The sequence below is a fragment of the Epargyreus clarus genome, unplaced genomic scaffold (assembly GCF_041222505.1).
Source record: "Epargyreus clarus isolate Ecla_fem2 unplaced genomic scaffold, WU_Ecla_fem_2.2 ptg000009l, whole genome shotgun sequence".
Taxonomy (NCBI): domain Eukaryota; kingdom Metazoa; phylum Arthropoda; class Insecta; order Lepidoptera; family Hesperiidae; genus Epargyreus; species Epargyreus clarus.
The window spans coordinates 3118124-3135368 of NW_027332217.1; the positions used below are offsets into that span (position 1 = coordinate 3118124).

At 34.9% G+C, this 17245-nt stretch overlaps 1 protein-coding gene across 2 annotated transcripts in view; it reads right to left on the reverse strand.

Annotated features, from left to right (window-relative positions):
* Positions 1–3971: 3971 nt before the first annotated feature.
* Positions 3972–17245, reverse strand: part of Sb (serine proteinase stubble) — a 174739-nt gene continuing 161465 nt past the window's right edge. For both annotated transcript variants that reach the window (XM_073076415.1, XM_073076414.1), the window contains exons 4-10: positions 13838–13999; positions 12987–13391; positions 11688–11945; positions 8690–8882; positions 7910–8207; positions 7342–7491; positions 3972–5342 (exon numbers count right to left, since the gene is read on the reverse strand). In XM_073076415.1, coding sequence (XP_072932516.1) covers positions 5205–5342; positions 7342–7491; positions 7910–8207; positions 8690–8882; positions 11688–11945; positions 12987–13391; positions 13838–13999 — 1604 coding nt within the window. In that variant the 3' untranslated portion in view covers positions 3972–5204. The remainder of the gene's footprint in view (positions 5343–7341; positions 7492–7909; positions 8208–8689; positions 8883–11687; positions 11946–12986; positions 13392–13837; positions 14000–17245) is intronic.

Consider the following 17245-nt stretch of genomic DNA (forward strand, 5'->3'; position numbering starts at 1 on the left):
TTAATTTTTTCATTTATTTAAAGCGAGCTTAGCTTTTTACTGTTTGAAATTCCCACGTTTACCCAATTTTTATCAGCGTGAAATTTCGGTTGGAACATTCCTTTTAGCTCTTTCAGCGTTAACTCCAATATAACCTTGTTAAGCAAAGCAGATTTAAAGCAAATTTAGTACCCGAGCAGCGTTTTAATTCTCATTAGTTGCATTTTCAGAGAAGCCGTAGATGTAATTCGTATATAATTTCACACCGCTTTCCCTCTTATCACCAACCTCCATTGACCTATATTTACATTATTAGTGATGTTCCTTAGTATTCGTGACCGATTAAAAAAAACATTTGTTCTTCAAATATTGTGTTAATTATATATAACGCTTCAGTAGGTTCATACTATAGAAAAAGATAAAGTCTTTACTAACGTAAATATGTATAATTTATGCAGATTTCTAATGAAGGCATTATTACCAACCACATAGCCATTGTCAATGGATACTTTACGTTATGTACTTTCCTATCGTCATCACACGATTGTTTTTAGCATTGGAAAGCTTAACATATATAATTGGTATGTAAAATATTATGAAATATGTAAAATATGAATTGAAACAAAACACTAAATCCAATATAAAAACTACATAAGTTTTATATAAGGCAACTGGAGCGTACCCCAATCATGAAATTCCCGGTTGCTGAGAATTTCAACCATGCTTCGGTTCTAATACATTATCCATAAACCGAAAATTGCTTCTAAATTTTGCTCGACGATATTGCGTAATATTTTGAATGTTGCAAAATGTATGGTATTTTTAGCAATAGCTTTTTGTACCTATTTCTACATTAAACCAACTGTTATATGATAATTAATAATTCTCGATATATTTTGAAATGTTTGGTTTTAGATATTAGAAATACAAAAAATACCATTTAGTATTCTATGTATAGTAGATATTTGTATTGTGAAAAAAATAAATTAAACTTAATATTAAGTAGGTAAGCAGTACTATTATGCTCATAGTACTAATGTAGTGTTGTTATTCATAACTTTTGCTTTAAAAGGAGTAGTGAAAGTTAAATAGAATTTTTCCACCTTAGTCATATTGAGCAGCATAACAATACATGTTATTTATCGATATTAGGAAGGACTCCTATTCCATATGAAGTTACTTCTATCTGGACTTAGTTCAGATGTCGATGGACAGCAGTGACCACTTAAACTCAGATTGGCTGCATGTTTGTTTATTATTTCCGTTCTCATCATCGTCATCATCAACTTACTGTCCCACTGTTACGGGTCTCCTCTCAGAATGAGAAGGATTAGGCCATAGTCCACCGTGCTGGCCAAGTGCGTATTGGTACACTTCACATACCTTAGAGATTTCTTTTTTTTATATATCTCTCAGTTACGCAGGTTTCCTCACGATGTTTTCCTTCACCGTTTAAGCAAGTGATCATTAATTTCTAATACTCACATAATTTCAGAGGTGCGTGCCTGGGATTTGAACTTCGAACCCCTCGATAAAGCGGCCGAGTTTCTTAACCACTAGGCTATCACTGCCTATTTCCGTTCTATAACATGAAATTCCTTAATTGGCATGTAATTCAATAAAAAAATATCTTAGTTGTAAATTAATGTACAAATACTGCTAGAGACGGGAACATCCCTATTCGGTTACTAATGGCCGGCGGGAATTTCAGACATGCTGGATTGGAGTCGGGCTGTTATGCACTTAATTAATTATTTCTGTGGGTAATTAGCGCCATGTATTGGCGATATTTACTTATTGGAAATATTGTCCGAGGAAAAAGGTACTATAATTATGTTAAATTAAGTACATAGGTAAACATATTATCTCCTACTAGTTTCTGCCCGCGGCTTCGCCCGCGTTTAAAAGAAAATAATATAGCATACTAAAATACATAAAACTGAAAATTCGTTCCTTCAACTTTGCTAAAGATCATCACTTGATCAAATGCATAGGTTATGATTCAATCCTTACTAATATCGATTAAAATAATTGATGTTCTGGGTCCAAAAGATCGATTCTCCGATTAATCTATTTTAGATAGCCATCCCTACTTCCCGTGGGATTTCCGGGATAAAAACTATCCTATGTCCTTTCTCGGGTCTCAGACTATCTTTATACAAAATTTCATTTAAATCGGTTCAGTGGTTTGGGCGTGAAGAAGAGACAACCAGACAGACAGACAGAGTTACTTTCGGATTTATAATATTACTAAGGATTGGAACTCTAAATCTCGTTCAATATTTATAGTTATATATAGTTATGTAAAAACCAGAAGTATCAGTTGAATGAACAATATTGATGTAATGAGTAGAAAATGTGAGATCAGTTAACTTTGTGGGCTTTTACTACTAGGAGTCCATAGTTTGATCTTTGTTCGAGTTTTCCAGGTATCATATTTCAAAGTTATGTATTATAAATTCAATTTACCCAAATATAACGTTTTATAAGGGCGAAGCAACTAGGGAATCTACTTACCTGAGAGACTAATAGTTCTTAGAAGTACATGAAGTGTACGAATCCACACTTTGCTAGCAAGTTGGACTATGTCCTAAACCATAATTCTGAAAGGAAACCAGTACCGTAGTGGAATAGTAAAATAGTAAGAAGTTGATAGTATATAACGCATTTACCTACCTACCTGTAAGTATTCCGACAAAATCAGTATAGCATATTTAAAGATAAACCGGAAAGAAAAACATAAAATTAGACAGAAAAAAAATAGCTGCACGATCTTAAAAAGACACTTTAAGAAGCGCCTTTAAAAGGTATACACGAAATAATTATTTCGTCCATTAGGTAAAACCATTTCAGAACAAATATTCGTAATTAGTAAATCTTGCTGGTTACAAGTTATCGTCCATTTGGACATTAACCCCTTTCCCTTAATATCTGAAATGTCCGGTTTTCACCATTAATGGAGCTATGAATTTAAGGCATATATAATATGATATAAATCAACCAAAACATAAAATGAGTGAAATATTTTGTATGTAATTACAATACTAATATTTTTAAATAGCACCTGAAGCAAGGGAATTTTTGAATTAGAATTTATCAAACAAGGCTAAGTGATAAGTAACAAATTCGTTGCATACTTTACATTTATGTGTCTTACCTAATTATCTTTCCATACACATACGCACGAATACGCGCTCACATGTGAGTATGCACACACAACATACACATTTCAACACTGTTGCAATGTTGCTAAGGGGTAATAATAATTATGGTAGAAGTTATTTGGAAAATCTCATAACGCAGCGTTCTAAAATTCCTAAAATAAATTCCATAGATTTTGCTACGACCAACAAATATAATATAAAAGCTTATGCTTACTAATTTACAACTACACGTTATCGAAACCCGAGAACGTCCCTAGGTCCTTAATGACCGGCGTTATTCCGCCGGGAATTTGTATCATGCATCAGATCTAATTTATCGCCGCCATGCACCACATGGATAGTTCGACTCGCTAATTAGCGTGCAAATTTCAAACGGTTTTAAATTTTCGTAAATTCGTAACAATGGTCGAAATTGTTTGATTATTTAAATCACTTTGAGGACAAACATAGTAAGTCTACCATGTCTTAACGTTTGTACTTGAAGAAAGAAAAAATACCAACAGCCTGAATTTTTCCAAATTTATAAAGGTCATAAATGGTTTTATTGTTTTGTAAGACTATCTCATGCGTATATGAATTTTGATTGACGGATGAGTAGATTTTTGAATTATATAGTTTTCTCTTTTGTAACTTCACTTTTGTATAAGTACATCTATTTATAATCATAAATATTTTGTATATTATTAAAACAATAAATTAACAAGCAAGTTTCATATGCAATTAAAGTTTACAAAGCATGTCATTTGGATCAGACTGTGGTAATAATTTTAATGAAAATTAATTAAATAACAGCAATGTAGAATTGGGAACACATTAAAATACTTGAAAATCGAGTCATTGTTTAATCATTAACAAAATTATGTGCAAACGAACAATATGGAGTCAACGTCATCATAAACTATCCATTCAAACAAAATTTATAATAGAATATACATTAATATTATTATAAAACATCACTCCATCGAGAACATATTCACTAAAGGACTTATTTTACCGCAACCGAGGACCAAATATAAATAAGAATTTACCCAAGGCTCTAACGCTTATTAAAGATGATTTAAATCTGGTAGCAGTTAAGGTATCAGAGATGTTTATGACCATAATGATACAAAAACAAAATATATTTCACATATTAAAATTTTATAAAAACGAACCCGTTTGCGGTAACCCAAGTCGCGAAATGCTCGTAAAAGTTAAAATAACAAACTGCGATTTGGTAATTGTTCACATATTCGCTTTTCATAACAAAATATTAGACAATCTATACAATAACGCTAATATACTACAGGCTAAGCTTACTTCCAAAGTTTACAATACATAACTGAAACGTACAACTAATGATAATTCGAATAAGGAACCAGCTAAACGCATATTTACAAAAGACGCATAGCTTACACAGAGAGCTAAAACAAATAAATAATACTGTAAACAAAAGCTTAACATCTGAGGCAAGATAAATACACATCTTAAGCTATTTACAGCGTAAATTCCAATATCTAACCTATTTAATGTGAGACCTTAAAGTTAAATAAAGTTGTATTCATTATACAAAAACAAACGTTCGGTAAAATGGAAAATCTTTAGAAGATCCTCCACGTATCGACTTCGATGTCACTTACAATTACAATGTAACTAATAATGATAATACTATGCCAAATACAAATTCTAACACATAAGAGGTATTTACAAAAGTAGCTAAACTAACACACGTGCATGAGACATCAGAAGACATTTACATCGCATACGAAACAAGCAGTGATTACAAGGGCGTTTATTATAGTCCAAGCCTGAATATATCACCGTTTTGAAGCTTATAGGGAATAATACAGAGTCTCTCTTAGACCTCTGTACAGCCTCCCGGTGGACTTTGTTATTAATAAAACGCCTCAGAAAACGTTGAATTCAATCAACATTTTTGAAGGTAACTTGCACTGTAGTGGTAAGTTCGTTTGTTCGTTCATCGGCTACTTCGATTGTCACTATCACTAGCACTTCCACTGTTTGGATTTCCACTTCATTATCATTATCTGTTTCACTATTTCCAAAAAAAATTGGGTTCAGCTAAGAGTTTACTGTTTGAAGGATCCAAGGTACGAACTTTGATATCCTGGTGCATACCCCAGGTAGATTGGCCTCGCCGCATCCGATGCCCCAGCTAATGATACCCGCTAAGAAGTATCTTTGGTCCTTTCCTTTGACCTGAAATTGATAACAGAACCATCACAACAGTACCTATATCTAACGAAGGTAGAATATAATTATTGAACAAAATATAAATATAAATTTATTTACAAAAATATGCTATAATTTTAAAATGTAATTTTAATAATATGTTTAATTCATATGTTTTAATTATTTAGTATGTGATTAAAAATTTGATTGATTTTGATGTTTCATAATAATAATGTTTTTGATGTTGTTTGGAAAAACTACTGGACTATGGCCTCAAGCCTTATGGCGTGAGGGGACCCATGCCCAGCAATGAAACAGAAATGGATTGTCGATGACAAAGATTTCCATAACAAAAAAATAAAATGAAGTTCACTTGCAACAACAATTCTAAAATGCAAAATAAAAATGGCAAAATTTCCTTCCTCGTTAGGTATAAACTAAAAAAGGAGAATAGAATTTGAAGGTACAACTTTCCTAAACAGGATCCAACATAAGCTTGCAACACTCACTACGCCAAACCATGACCATTATACATGCCAAAGTTAGCCTAAAGCTGCTCATGCATTTACCGCAGTACCTAAATATGGAACTAATATGTAGTTTATCTTTATTCGCTTTATTTTAACGACGAATTATGATAAAGTATACATTACTTGATGGAAATTAAAGGTCACAATATGAATATGAATATGGAAATTAAAGGTCTTCAATATGTAAGTCGTTTTTTTTTTATGAAATTGAGATTGCAAACAAATCTAAAGCGCACTTCATGAACAGTCGTTAACGTTAACGTTATAACGTTTTTGGATATTTTATGCAAAATTTGCTTTTGAAACAAAACTACGAATTATTATCACAACCAACCAATTAATTACCATATAATTAACCGCCTTAAGACTAGATACTACATTAAGTTACTACATCAAAAATCCTTATACAACATTTTTCGTTATCACTTAAACAACTTAACTTCTGAAAGTCAACGTTACTGTGATTCCAACAACATCCAAAATTCGAGACCAGATTTCATCACGAGTGCTTGTAATGGTGAACATAACTCCAAATCGATCAATCCAGTGCACAATAACGGCTAATGCCCACCGGGTGCATAAACCTCTTAACAGCGTAAATGTTTTGGCTATTATCTTTCTCTGTTGTGCCTTTATACCCTTCGCTGCGCCAAACGACATCGTTTCAGCGACTAGCGACTGGGAATTTATTTTCTAACGGCTACTACGAAACTATAGTCAAAATATTTCAACTCTGCTTCCGGATTAAAAATTTTAGTTCTATATTCTTATGGCTTCGACATTTCATATTACTATACATTGTATAATAATGTATTCATAAACTTATTATTATTTATAAACGCTTAGAAATATGGAAGAGCGGAGCCTCCTGCTACAGGCTTTAAAATGCTTACTAGGATGGCACCAATCGCTGCATAGATATAAATAAATATACAAAGATATTTTAAGTATTAATAATGATTTGTTATGCCTAGTGATAAGCATTTCTTAAATAAGCCTTACTTTATATTATTTATTTTATATTCCCAGTGTATGCAACGGTTAAGTTTCCTTAAGTACATAAATAATGACTTTAGTACTCGTAACGTAGAAACTAGAAAGTTTATAGAAATGAACAGCATTGAAACTTTATGATCTGGTTAATAAAAAGTAATAGCTCCCATAAAATTTGAAATACAATTTCGTATGTGTGAACTAAAACAGTGTTTATTGAAGTGTTCTGGCAGTGTGACAGGTGTAGTATTGCAAACTGACAAGTTATTTATTGACAATGATCATTAGACATTTGAAGACTAAAGTGGGACGCTTCATAAAAGTCATGTCTCTCTCTTTCGACAGTCATCAATCACACACAGCATTAGATGACTGTCACAGAAAGTCAATGACAGCAAGGTCAGCAAAACTTCGTACGAGTGTCCAGCTAATTTAACCACGTTTTTGGAGATGATTCCATACAGATTAATCGAACGGATTACACGTGCAATTACAATAAATACCTGCAAAGGTCCTCCCGAGTCTCCCTGGCAGGAATCATGGCCGCCTCGCTCATGACCAGCGCACAGGAAAATATCTGGTATAAACTCGTGTCTCCCAGCTCTTAAAAACATGGATTTGCAACGCTCGTTGGACACTATGGGTACTTGCACCTAGAAACAAATTATGAACGACATTTTAATAAACTCAAGGTACTTCAAGACAATCATCTAAAAGATGGGTTCGTTTGGAGCCAATGTATATAAAACTACACATGCAATAAGGTACTAGTACAGTTGATCAAAGAAATAATATTATTTTTCAATTTTGACTAACACAAAACCAATAAAAAATTCTACTCGTTATGTTTTTTCCACACTAACCTAAGGATATAACAAATTATTAAATTAATTATTAAATGTGTTTTGGTTTCTATGTCAAATAACGATGATAATTATTATGAAATCTACAAAGAACTATAAACTAGTTCTTATAAAAAATAAAATCTTTTAACCTTACATAAAAAATAAGGAATCTGACCAAAGCTAACCTATTTCTTTGGAAAACTATGTTTTCATTATCTAAACTTACCTCTTGTAGAACCGACGGCAGCACACCACCTTCAGACAGTCTGCCCCATCCAGTGACAGTAGCGTTCTCCCCTATTAGCAGATCATCTGTCGCAGGCAAGCATATCGGCGCTATATGAGCCGCGAACTGCACTGGAGAATCCAACTTCACCAGCGCCAAGTCGTATTCATACGTGAAGAAGTTGTACTTCGGATGAACTGCCTTTCGCGCGACACCGCGTTCCACGTACGGATACTGCTCGGATACAGACGAGAAGTCGTATTCGCCCACTCGTATTCGTATTTGAGAGGTGAGGAGACTGTAAAATAAAACAAAAAGTTTCCTAAAGTTTTGTTTGAATTTTAGCAGCAGTTTAACTACGTGATCATCATTGTAATACGTACTTTTTCTTTAAAGTAGCAGTGGCCACGTGCTGTGTTCAGTTTGAAAGATATGGAAAAGCATACTTTTATTTTAATAAGATAAGAGAAGCAGACGAACTTGCAGTCCACATGGTAAGTGATCACAGCCACCTATAAGCAACCAAGTCCATTTACAACGGAGGATCCACCCTAAGTAGACCACAGATACCATTCCTGCGGACTAAGATGATCAGACATCGCATACATAGAGTATGACATCGCATACATTCCACACACAATCACACCAGGATTTCTGTATCGTTGGTGACATGGTCACACGTAGTAACGAATACACAATCAACACATAAAAAAACTAAATTCAGTTCATTCCACTCTAGATGCATGACTAGCTTATGTTACAAGATCATAATCAACTTACTCGTCAACACAGTGGCCTGCGGTAGCAATCCAGCCCTCATTGATGATGGCACCACCACATCTGTGAGTTGAGGAGAAACCGAAGTACGAGTTCCTTCGCACCGACACCTGCCACGGCCACCTTCCGAAGCTGGAGTCCTTGCCGCCCATGATACGTGATTCTGGTCGAGGCCACATTGACGTCACTCCACACTCTGAAACGTGTTGAAATTGGGGTGTAAAGATCAAATTAAAACTATTCAGAGTACAATATCATAGTACATTCGTGCGTTCTGGTTTCTGATACTCAGATTGAGGTAAATTTAGGCCATAATCCACCTCGCTTAACGAGTGCAGGTAAGTTTTTTTATTGTTGTGTAATATTTTATTTATGAAAAATATTTGCATTTATGTCTCTTTTCTTGAGGGATATCGTCAATGACAGCTGTAGACACCTAACATGAGGTGGAAACTGCCATCAGTATCCTGTACGAACTTATTACTTATCATTATATTACTAGTGACAGAAACCAGAAGAAGAATAAAATCTAATGCTAGGCTATAAAGCTCGCTTCCTAATCACATCAGTCGCTTCATATTGGCAATATATTGTATTCCAAGTTGCGTAGCCTTTATGAATATAAGGTTTTCCAAAGGTTATAACCAAATTCCACTTGGAGACAAGAATTATTTCAACACGGTTATAACATTGCCAAGATAGCAGCGTGTTCAGGTCTTGGCATATCGCCGAATGGCAACGAATCGAAGAGAGACAAGGAAAATGAAATTGCCAAGAACATTACATGCATGGCTTGGCCGTTGTCTTACTGCCAGCGAGTGAACGATAAATGAACGTTCCTAGTCATCTGGCTGCCTTGAACCGATTTCATTTGATGTTTTCGTGACTATCAAATTCTATGTTTTTGAACGGTATAAAATACATGAGGTAATGTTGTAGGTATATTATAAGCAATTAGTTTTTAAGACCGACTTACTTACAGACTTTACATTATGCATTAAGTAAGTAGGTAGTCATAAATAACAAGAATTTATTGATATATAAATGTATATAACATTATTTTAATACGTAAATCATAATCTGGAAAACTATATTTATAGCGACAACATTGAAGGTTTCGTTTATATTTACCAACGCTAAATTTATCATTTAGTATTCATTTATCTATCTAAATATATATAACTCAAAGGTGACTGACTGACATAGTTATCTATCAACGCACAGCCCAAACCACTGGACGGATCGGGCTGAAATTTGGCATATTGAATTGAATTGCTGAATATTGGCAATAGGCATCCGCTAAGAAAGGATTTTAATCAATTCTACCCCCAAGGGGATAAAATAGGGGATGAAAATATTACTTCGTAACGCGTAACGCGAAGCCGTGGGCAAAAGCTCGTTTTAAATATATTAAAATATCGAACTTGCAAATCTAAATAGGGAGTGCTATCTATTCCAATTCGAAATCTCATCTGCATTTTCTCGTTTCTAAAGTTATTCGCTATTTTAGGTCGATGAGACAGCTGCCTATCAAGTTAGCAAGAATGCTTTCAGAATAAATGGTGTTCAGATATGAGAAAATTAGTTATTCTCAGAGCAAATGTGAAAGGATATTAATGCTACTTTAGTTTCATTAAGACTTCCATGAACGTAATGAATTCAATTCAATGTTCACTCTTATCGGCGGAAGGTATCTCTTTGAATGCATTTGTGAAAATTTATGACAAAGAAAATGTTACTTCTTAATAGCAATTGCAAAAATTCTGTGTTATCTTAATGGAAGTTACATTCAATAAAAGTTTAAATGAATGGGATTTTATTTACTTTTTTACATTCAAGTAGGTAACGAGCATACAGTCCTGATGTTCAGTGGACACTGCCACCCATTGATATCAATCATATCAATAGTAATCAACTCCATTAAGAACAGGGACTTTTAAAGCTGGTAGGACTTTGTGGTTCGGCTCCAGCGGCACCACTTCTACCTTATTTCTACATTATAACAGTAGTGTTAAGCGCTGCTGTGTTCTAGTTGGGAGAGTGTGGTAAAGGAGACATAGGAATTTATCAGAGGCATTCCAGCTTAGTGTTCAGCGGTAGATGCGCATTTTATTATAAAAAAGTGAAGACGATCACATTTTTCCTTTGCTACTTCTGAGGATGAAGATGTTGACTTCATGTGTAACTTAGGTATCCATGGCCTACCACTGAAACGCAAAACTGCTTCGATGAAAGGCCAGTTTAGATGATTAGCTTATTAGTCGTGATTTATATAGATTACCTATATAAAAATTCGCAAAGTAAAAACCAAATTTCAGTAACTACACAGGTCACTTAGCATTTCATATTCAAAGACACATCGCACACGAGATAAACATAATTAGACCACGGACTTAATGCTCGGCAGTTAGTGATAATAAAAGGGACAAATTGCCCAGCGGTCCGCGGGGACAGTGGGGACGTTTGGCACATACGGGTACGTTAGGGTGTAATGACGGTCGAATTATTCTTGTTTATTTTGAACTTACAAAGAGATTAGCTATAGAGCGAACATTTTCAAGATTTTCATAGGATGAAAGTGTTTGACTTGCTTCATATTTGAAGACCGGAGAATCCTCTGTGTTTCAACTCAAGGAAATATAACTTAATCAATCATACTATAATTTTTGTTTTTTTTTACGTCTTTGGTATCAATACAAAAATCTATACAGATTACCGACATAGTTTATTTTTCATGAGCCTGCAAAATTCGGCCTTCTTGAACATTGCAGCCCTAGTTACGACGCTAGGTAAATCCCTATGCAAATTTAAAGACTGTAAAAGTAATAATAAGTATAGTCCGCGATAAACTGCTAGTCCGCTCTGAATATAGAAATGAATCGCATAGCAAATTGTATGACTACACCTGCTCGCAACAATTTCAGAGCGGACTAGTAGTTTGGCGCGGTCTATGTTTGGCCTACGAAAGCAGAGTCGAAATGTAGCGTAACACAATACCTACCAACACTGTTAGTCGCTGCCGTGGTATGTATCGGCGCTGGCGTTGAATCATCCGTCTTGTTGATCATGTTCAGCATTGGGTCCTTAGGCTTGATGTAGTTCTTGTGCGGCTTGCTCGTGGTCGTGGTGAACTTCTTCGTGGGCTTCGGCTTCACCGCCGGCTTCTCCCAGTTCGGTCGCGGCTTCGTGATGAACGTCGGTTCTGTCGTCGCTTGCCAGTGGATCGTGTTCAGGTTGCTCGGTCTTGACATGAGATGTGCTGGAAATTGGGTGATGGACTACGTTACTAGGTGAGGGGGTTAAGCCCAATGGCTTAATGGTTCTTCACTAATTACACTATTTATGCGCAATAACGGCCGGTTAAAGCGATTTTGTGTTTTAGTTTTTTTTTTTATAATATTGGAGTAGCAGACGAGCATGCAGTCCACCTGATGGCAAGTGGTTACTGTCGCCCATGGACATCTGTATTCAACCCTAGATAGGTTAGATATTCCTACCTGCGGTCGGCCACAGACCAGCCGCTACCCCTGAGGACTAAGCTGGAACGCCTCGGAAAAGTATATCTCCCTTACCACACCCTTCAAATCAGAATACAGTAGCGCTTAACACTGCTGTTATAAGGCAGAAATTGGTGTGGCGGTGGTGCCGCCGGAGTCGAACCACAAAGGGTTCTACCACCTTCAAAACACTATAACACTATTTATGCCTAATAAAAGCAGAGTAAAGCGATGGTGTGTTGTGATTTCAATGATGTGGGAGATAGAGATTTCCGAAGCGTCCCAACTGAGTCATCAGGGGTAGCGACGCGTCTGTGAAATACCTCAGAAAGGAATCTAATCTTATTGGGCGGTAGTAGCCACTTACTATTAGATGGACTATCGTCTATCTGCTACTTCTATATAATATAACATAAATATATATCTGCCTAATAACAGCACGCTTAAGCGCTACTTTGATCTAGCTTGTAAGATTCACGAGAAATTCTATTAAGCCTTCAGCATTGAAATAATTACATAAAGCATTCCTATTTAGTCTTCAGGTAAGGCAAATAATCTGTTGCCGACCTCAGATAGGATTCCAGTCTGAGGTTGATGAGAGGTATCTATCCATGTCATTTGTTAATATTACTATATTTCATATAAAATGTCTTATACAAAATCAAACTAAATCGGTTTGGAGAATAATTAGTTATTGTTACGAAATAAAGCGCCATCTTGTACACACTATAAAAACCAACCTGGAACCAAAATAAATAACAGCGCCATCTGTTACACTTACGAGAACTATTAAGTCAACTCACCCGCTGAAATACTGTTGTCAGGATGTTGTTCAGACACGGCCATAGGTCGCGCTCCCGGTACTATGCTAAGACTAGACCAGACTTTGTTATGAGGACTAGTTTCCACTTCACTGGGCCTATTTACATTTTGGTACTTATTTACACTGTTATATGTTATTTTATTAACTATATCACTATTTTGTTCGCTACTTGAGTCTAAATTGCCTAAAGGCAGGTTTACGTCTGGCGGCCGATAACTGTAAGGCGCGCCATCTATCGGCTTCGTCATGAAAGAAGGCCGCTGTGTTTGTATGGTTGACCGCGCCGTGGTTTGAGTCGAAGTCTCGATAGGTGCAGAAGTGCTCAATGTGGCACTGAGTGGCGCTGAATACGGTCTGTCTGTGACTGTAACTGCACTGGAGCTCTCTGAAAAATGTTATAAATAGAAATGTACGTAATGAACGTAATTTATATATTTTACTGATAGTAATTGTCTTAAATAAGTAGTAAGAGTTTAGATATTCATGAAATGTGCTCAATGCCTATATAGGTAATAAAAAATATTTTATGAAAATTGTCTTCAACTAGTTTCATTTAAAATTCAATTCATAATTATTGTTTTCATCATTGTTTACTCTAAAATAAAATTAGGTATCTTAAAAAAATTATCTACACTCATAATTTTTAACTTCTTCCTATTAAATATTTTCTAATAATATTATTATAAATAGAAGGATTAATGAGAATCGCATCAGCATTTAGTAAGTGAGCACACTATCTTCATTTTAAAAGTTAACAATAATACTTAGTAGCGCCATCTAGTGACGAGTAGTGTAAACATTTAAACATGTAAACAAGTCACAAAAACGAACCTTCCACAAGCGGCTTGTTGGGCAGCAGACAGCAGGACCCGAACATGAACCCATACACGCACACGCCAGCGTGTGTGCCCCCCACGCGGTTGCACTCCTGCACCCACATGCACACGCCGCGCGACCCACCCACCGTACACGACTTGCGCGACATCTGGTAACCTGGGAACAAACAAAATATATTTAAAAATATTTTCTAACAGGAAGAGTCAGAAGTCAGAAATACCTTAAGAATAAATTAAACGTCGTAAGAGCAAAAGTTAAATAATTAAGGAAAATAGCATTTTTTGTATACTGTATAGTCAAATTTACCTAAAGAATAAACCACACGTCATGCAAGAGCAAAAGATAAAATAAAGAAAAAATATTTACATTGCCTATGCACATCCGTAATCAACTCCAGACAAGATTAGATTCCCAATTGAGGTCTACTACCCATGGACATCAGTAATTAAATCTAAATAAGATTAGACCTGAGGTTGGCCATATACCTACCTATACGCCGCTACCCCTGAGGAGTAAGCTGGAATACCCTTATCATACTTATTAAGAAGAAATTGGTTCCACGAACCACAGAGTGTTTTACTACCTTCAAATCATTACAAAACATTTTTTTACGACAAAATAGTGTTTAGTCAGGTTTAATCACAAATACTTTAAGAATAAACCACACGTGTCATGTAGGTACAATAAGATAAAGTAAAAAACGAACACATGAGCTTAGAAGAACAATACATCTTTCTGGGATAGATCATTTGTCAAGAATACTCTATCAGAAATTAAATATTTAAAACGAGGAAATACAATTAATAAAAATGCATTATAAAACAAATTGGATTTAATGACATCTAGTGTCGAGTAGTAAGTACTACAATCCGTATCTTTATAATTTGATAATAGATGGCAGTATACGTCACAAATTAATGTTATAAACGTAACTGAAACTAACATATTATATTATTAAATTGTGATTTGGTAATATTCACTGGCTGTGACATTGCCAACACTACCTTTATTTGTTTGTGAAGCTAGACTGCGTTAAATTACAGACTATATTGGATTGGTAAATAATTAGGAATTGGGAAAACTTATAATCTTAGATACTCATAGGTATGACGTAAGAAACTTTGTATTTTTTTGAATATACATTTTTTGAGTCTTGGTCTTTTCGCTGAGTATCAATAGACAAAGTATTCCAAATTACCAAATCCCTTTCTATGTCAAGCAAAGGAACGTCCCTTAAATATTCACCATTACCTACGTTTCGTTAAAAATTTATCAACTTTGTACTACTGTAGGTAAATTTTTAACGAAAGTGATATTTGTAGCGTGGAAACACGAAAGTGGCATAGAATGGAATTTTTTATCGGTCGTTGTTGAAGAAAATTTTCATGAAGTTAGGTAAATATCAATTTAGACTGCTTACATCACAATGCTTCGTAGCATTACTAAAATTTGTTAATTTCGAAGTAAAATAACTTACTACGAGTATGTTTTACTATATATACCTACTAGTATAGTAAGCCTATACTTTTGCATAGTTTTAAAATAATTATATCGCGGTTATAATTATGACGTTCTACCAAATACTATAAACATTAAAAACAATAATTGCATAAGTTACCATATTACCAGATGTGCAGAAATCTGTTTTCCAACCCCAGTGAAGTAAAGTATAACCATGAGATTTTCTATATTTGAGAACATTTAGAAAGGCGCCGCACTTAATACAACGAGCGTAGTAGCTAAATACTAATAATTAATCGGTTTTACACTTTTCTCATGAAGGGAACACCTTCAAAAGGTACCCAAAGCCGTAGGGAGCGACGCCGGGTTATGTGGGATTTTTACCGCACTAAAACCCAACGGGTGGCCGTCCTCAGCGCTTGGTGGAGAACTCCGGGATCTCCAATAGAACACAACCGCAGTCCTCCGAGCGCGATGCCCCTTTATTATAGTTATATATATTTTATTTGAGTACCTACATGGCTCTCTGAATATAGAAAGCGTTAAAAATATTACGACTATGCATTACACTTGATTATTGAAAGAGCGAATAAAAAATCATACAGTCAGAAGCAATTCCGTTCTTTTTTACGTTCAAAATCGATTCCATCACCCGCATCTGTGGGAGCGTCCATTTTATTACGGCCATTGATTCTAGAAAAATCTGTTAAATCGTAGATTTTCGTTCCGAGAGTCCCATTAACCTTTTTTATCCAACTTTCTAGTCATTCCTTTGTAAGGGTCTCGGGATAAATATTTCTAGGCCCACAATAGGATTTTCTATGTTACAAGCGGCCATTCTAAATATATCTATTCAAAAAAACATTTGCAATATTTTTTGTGGCAATGACATCATAAACCATGTGTCGATAGACATCGAAGCAAACGCTTAACCGGGATCGAACTTGGGAACTTCTGCCTGGTTTGGTTTAATATCTACTGCGCTACGCCAGTCTTAATACTTTCAGGAGCATAACTTCATTTGCAACTTCTCTTCGTGTCAGAAAAAAATCATATAATGAAACAAAATTTAACTTATTATAGAATACTGCCTAAACAAGCCGAGATCGAATTTGGAACTATTTGCTGCTCAAATAAGTAACTGCTTTGCCAATCTTATTAACTTAAGTATAATACTTCAATTACAACTGAAATTAGGTAGTTCCGATTAAACTAATCAAATCAAGTCAACTTTTTTTTTTTTTTTTTTTTATTTTATTTTATTCGGAAAACATACAGTGCTTAAAAACTAAGTTACTTACAATATAATCACATACTACACCATCTATTAGTTTTCGCAGTTTATTAGCTTTATTGTAGAATACTGGTAAAGGTACATATACAAGTAATACATATTATGTACATATCATATATGTTATCTTATAGGTACAATACTTAGGAAGATTTATAGAGAACCAGTAACATCACCACATACCTATACCTAAAATACAGGTCTGTGAACAGCACCCAATTAAAATTGGCACTGTAAAAAATATTCTTTGTTAGCCTCGTATAAAATAAATAAAATGTACGTTATTTGAACCAATTTTATTTTTACCAATAAGTTTACGTCGGTACGAGGAGGTATCTCCCTCACCCCCTGGGAGATAGGGGTGGGTTTAGCTTCAGCCCGATAGTCATATTTTATTTTTTGTTTGGTCTCAACCACGGACAGATGTTCGCGAATTATTTGTGGGGGTAATAAAGTGGTAAATTTGATGAATACGTTTTGTTCTAATTTGAAACTATGAAAGGGATTTTCAAATACGTTTATAAACAAAAATTTTTAAGGTACAAAAAGTTTAATGACATCTTTATATAAAAAACTAAAGACTAAACGATATGATTGGGTAGAATTTTTTCTTATACTAGGTTTTAAAAATAATTTCACGGGCGTCAATA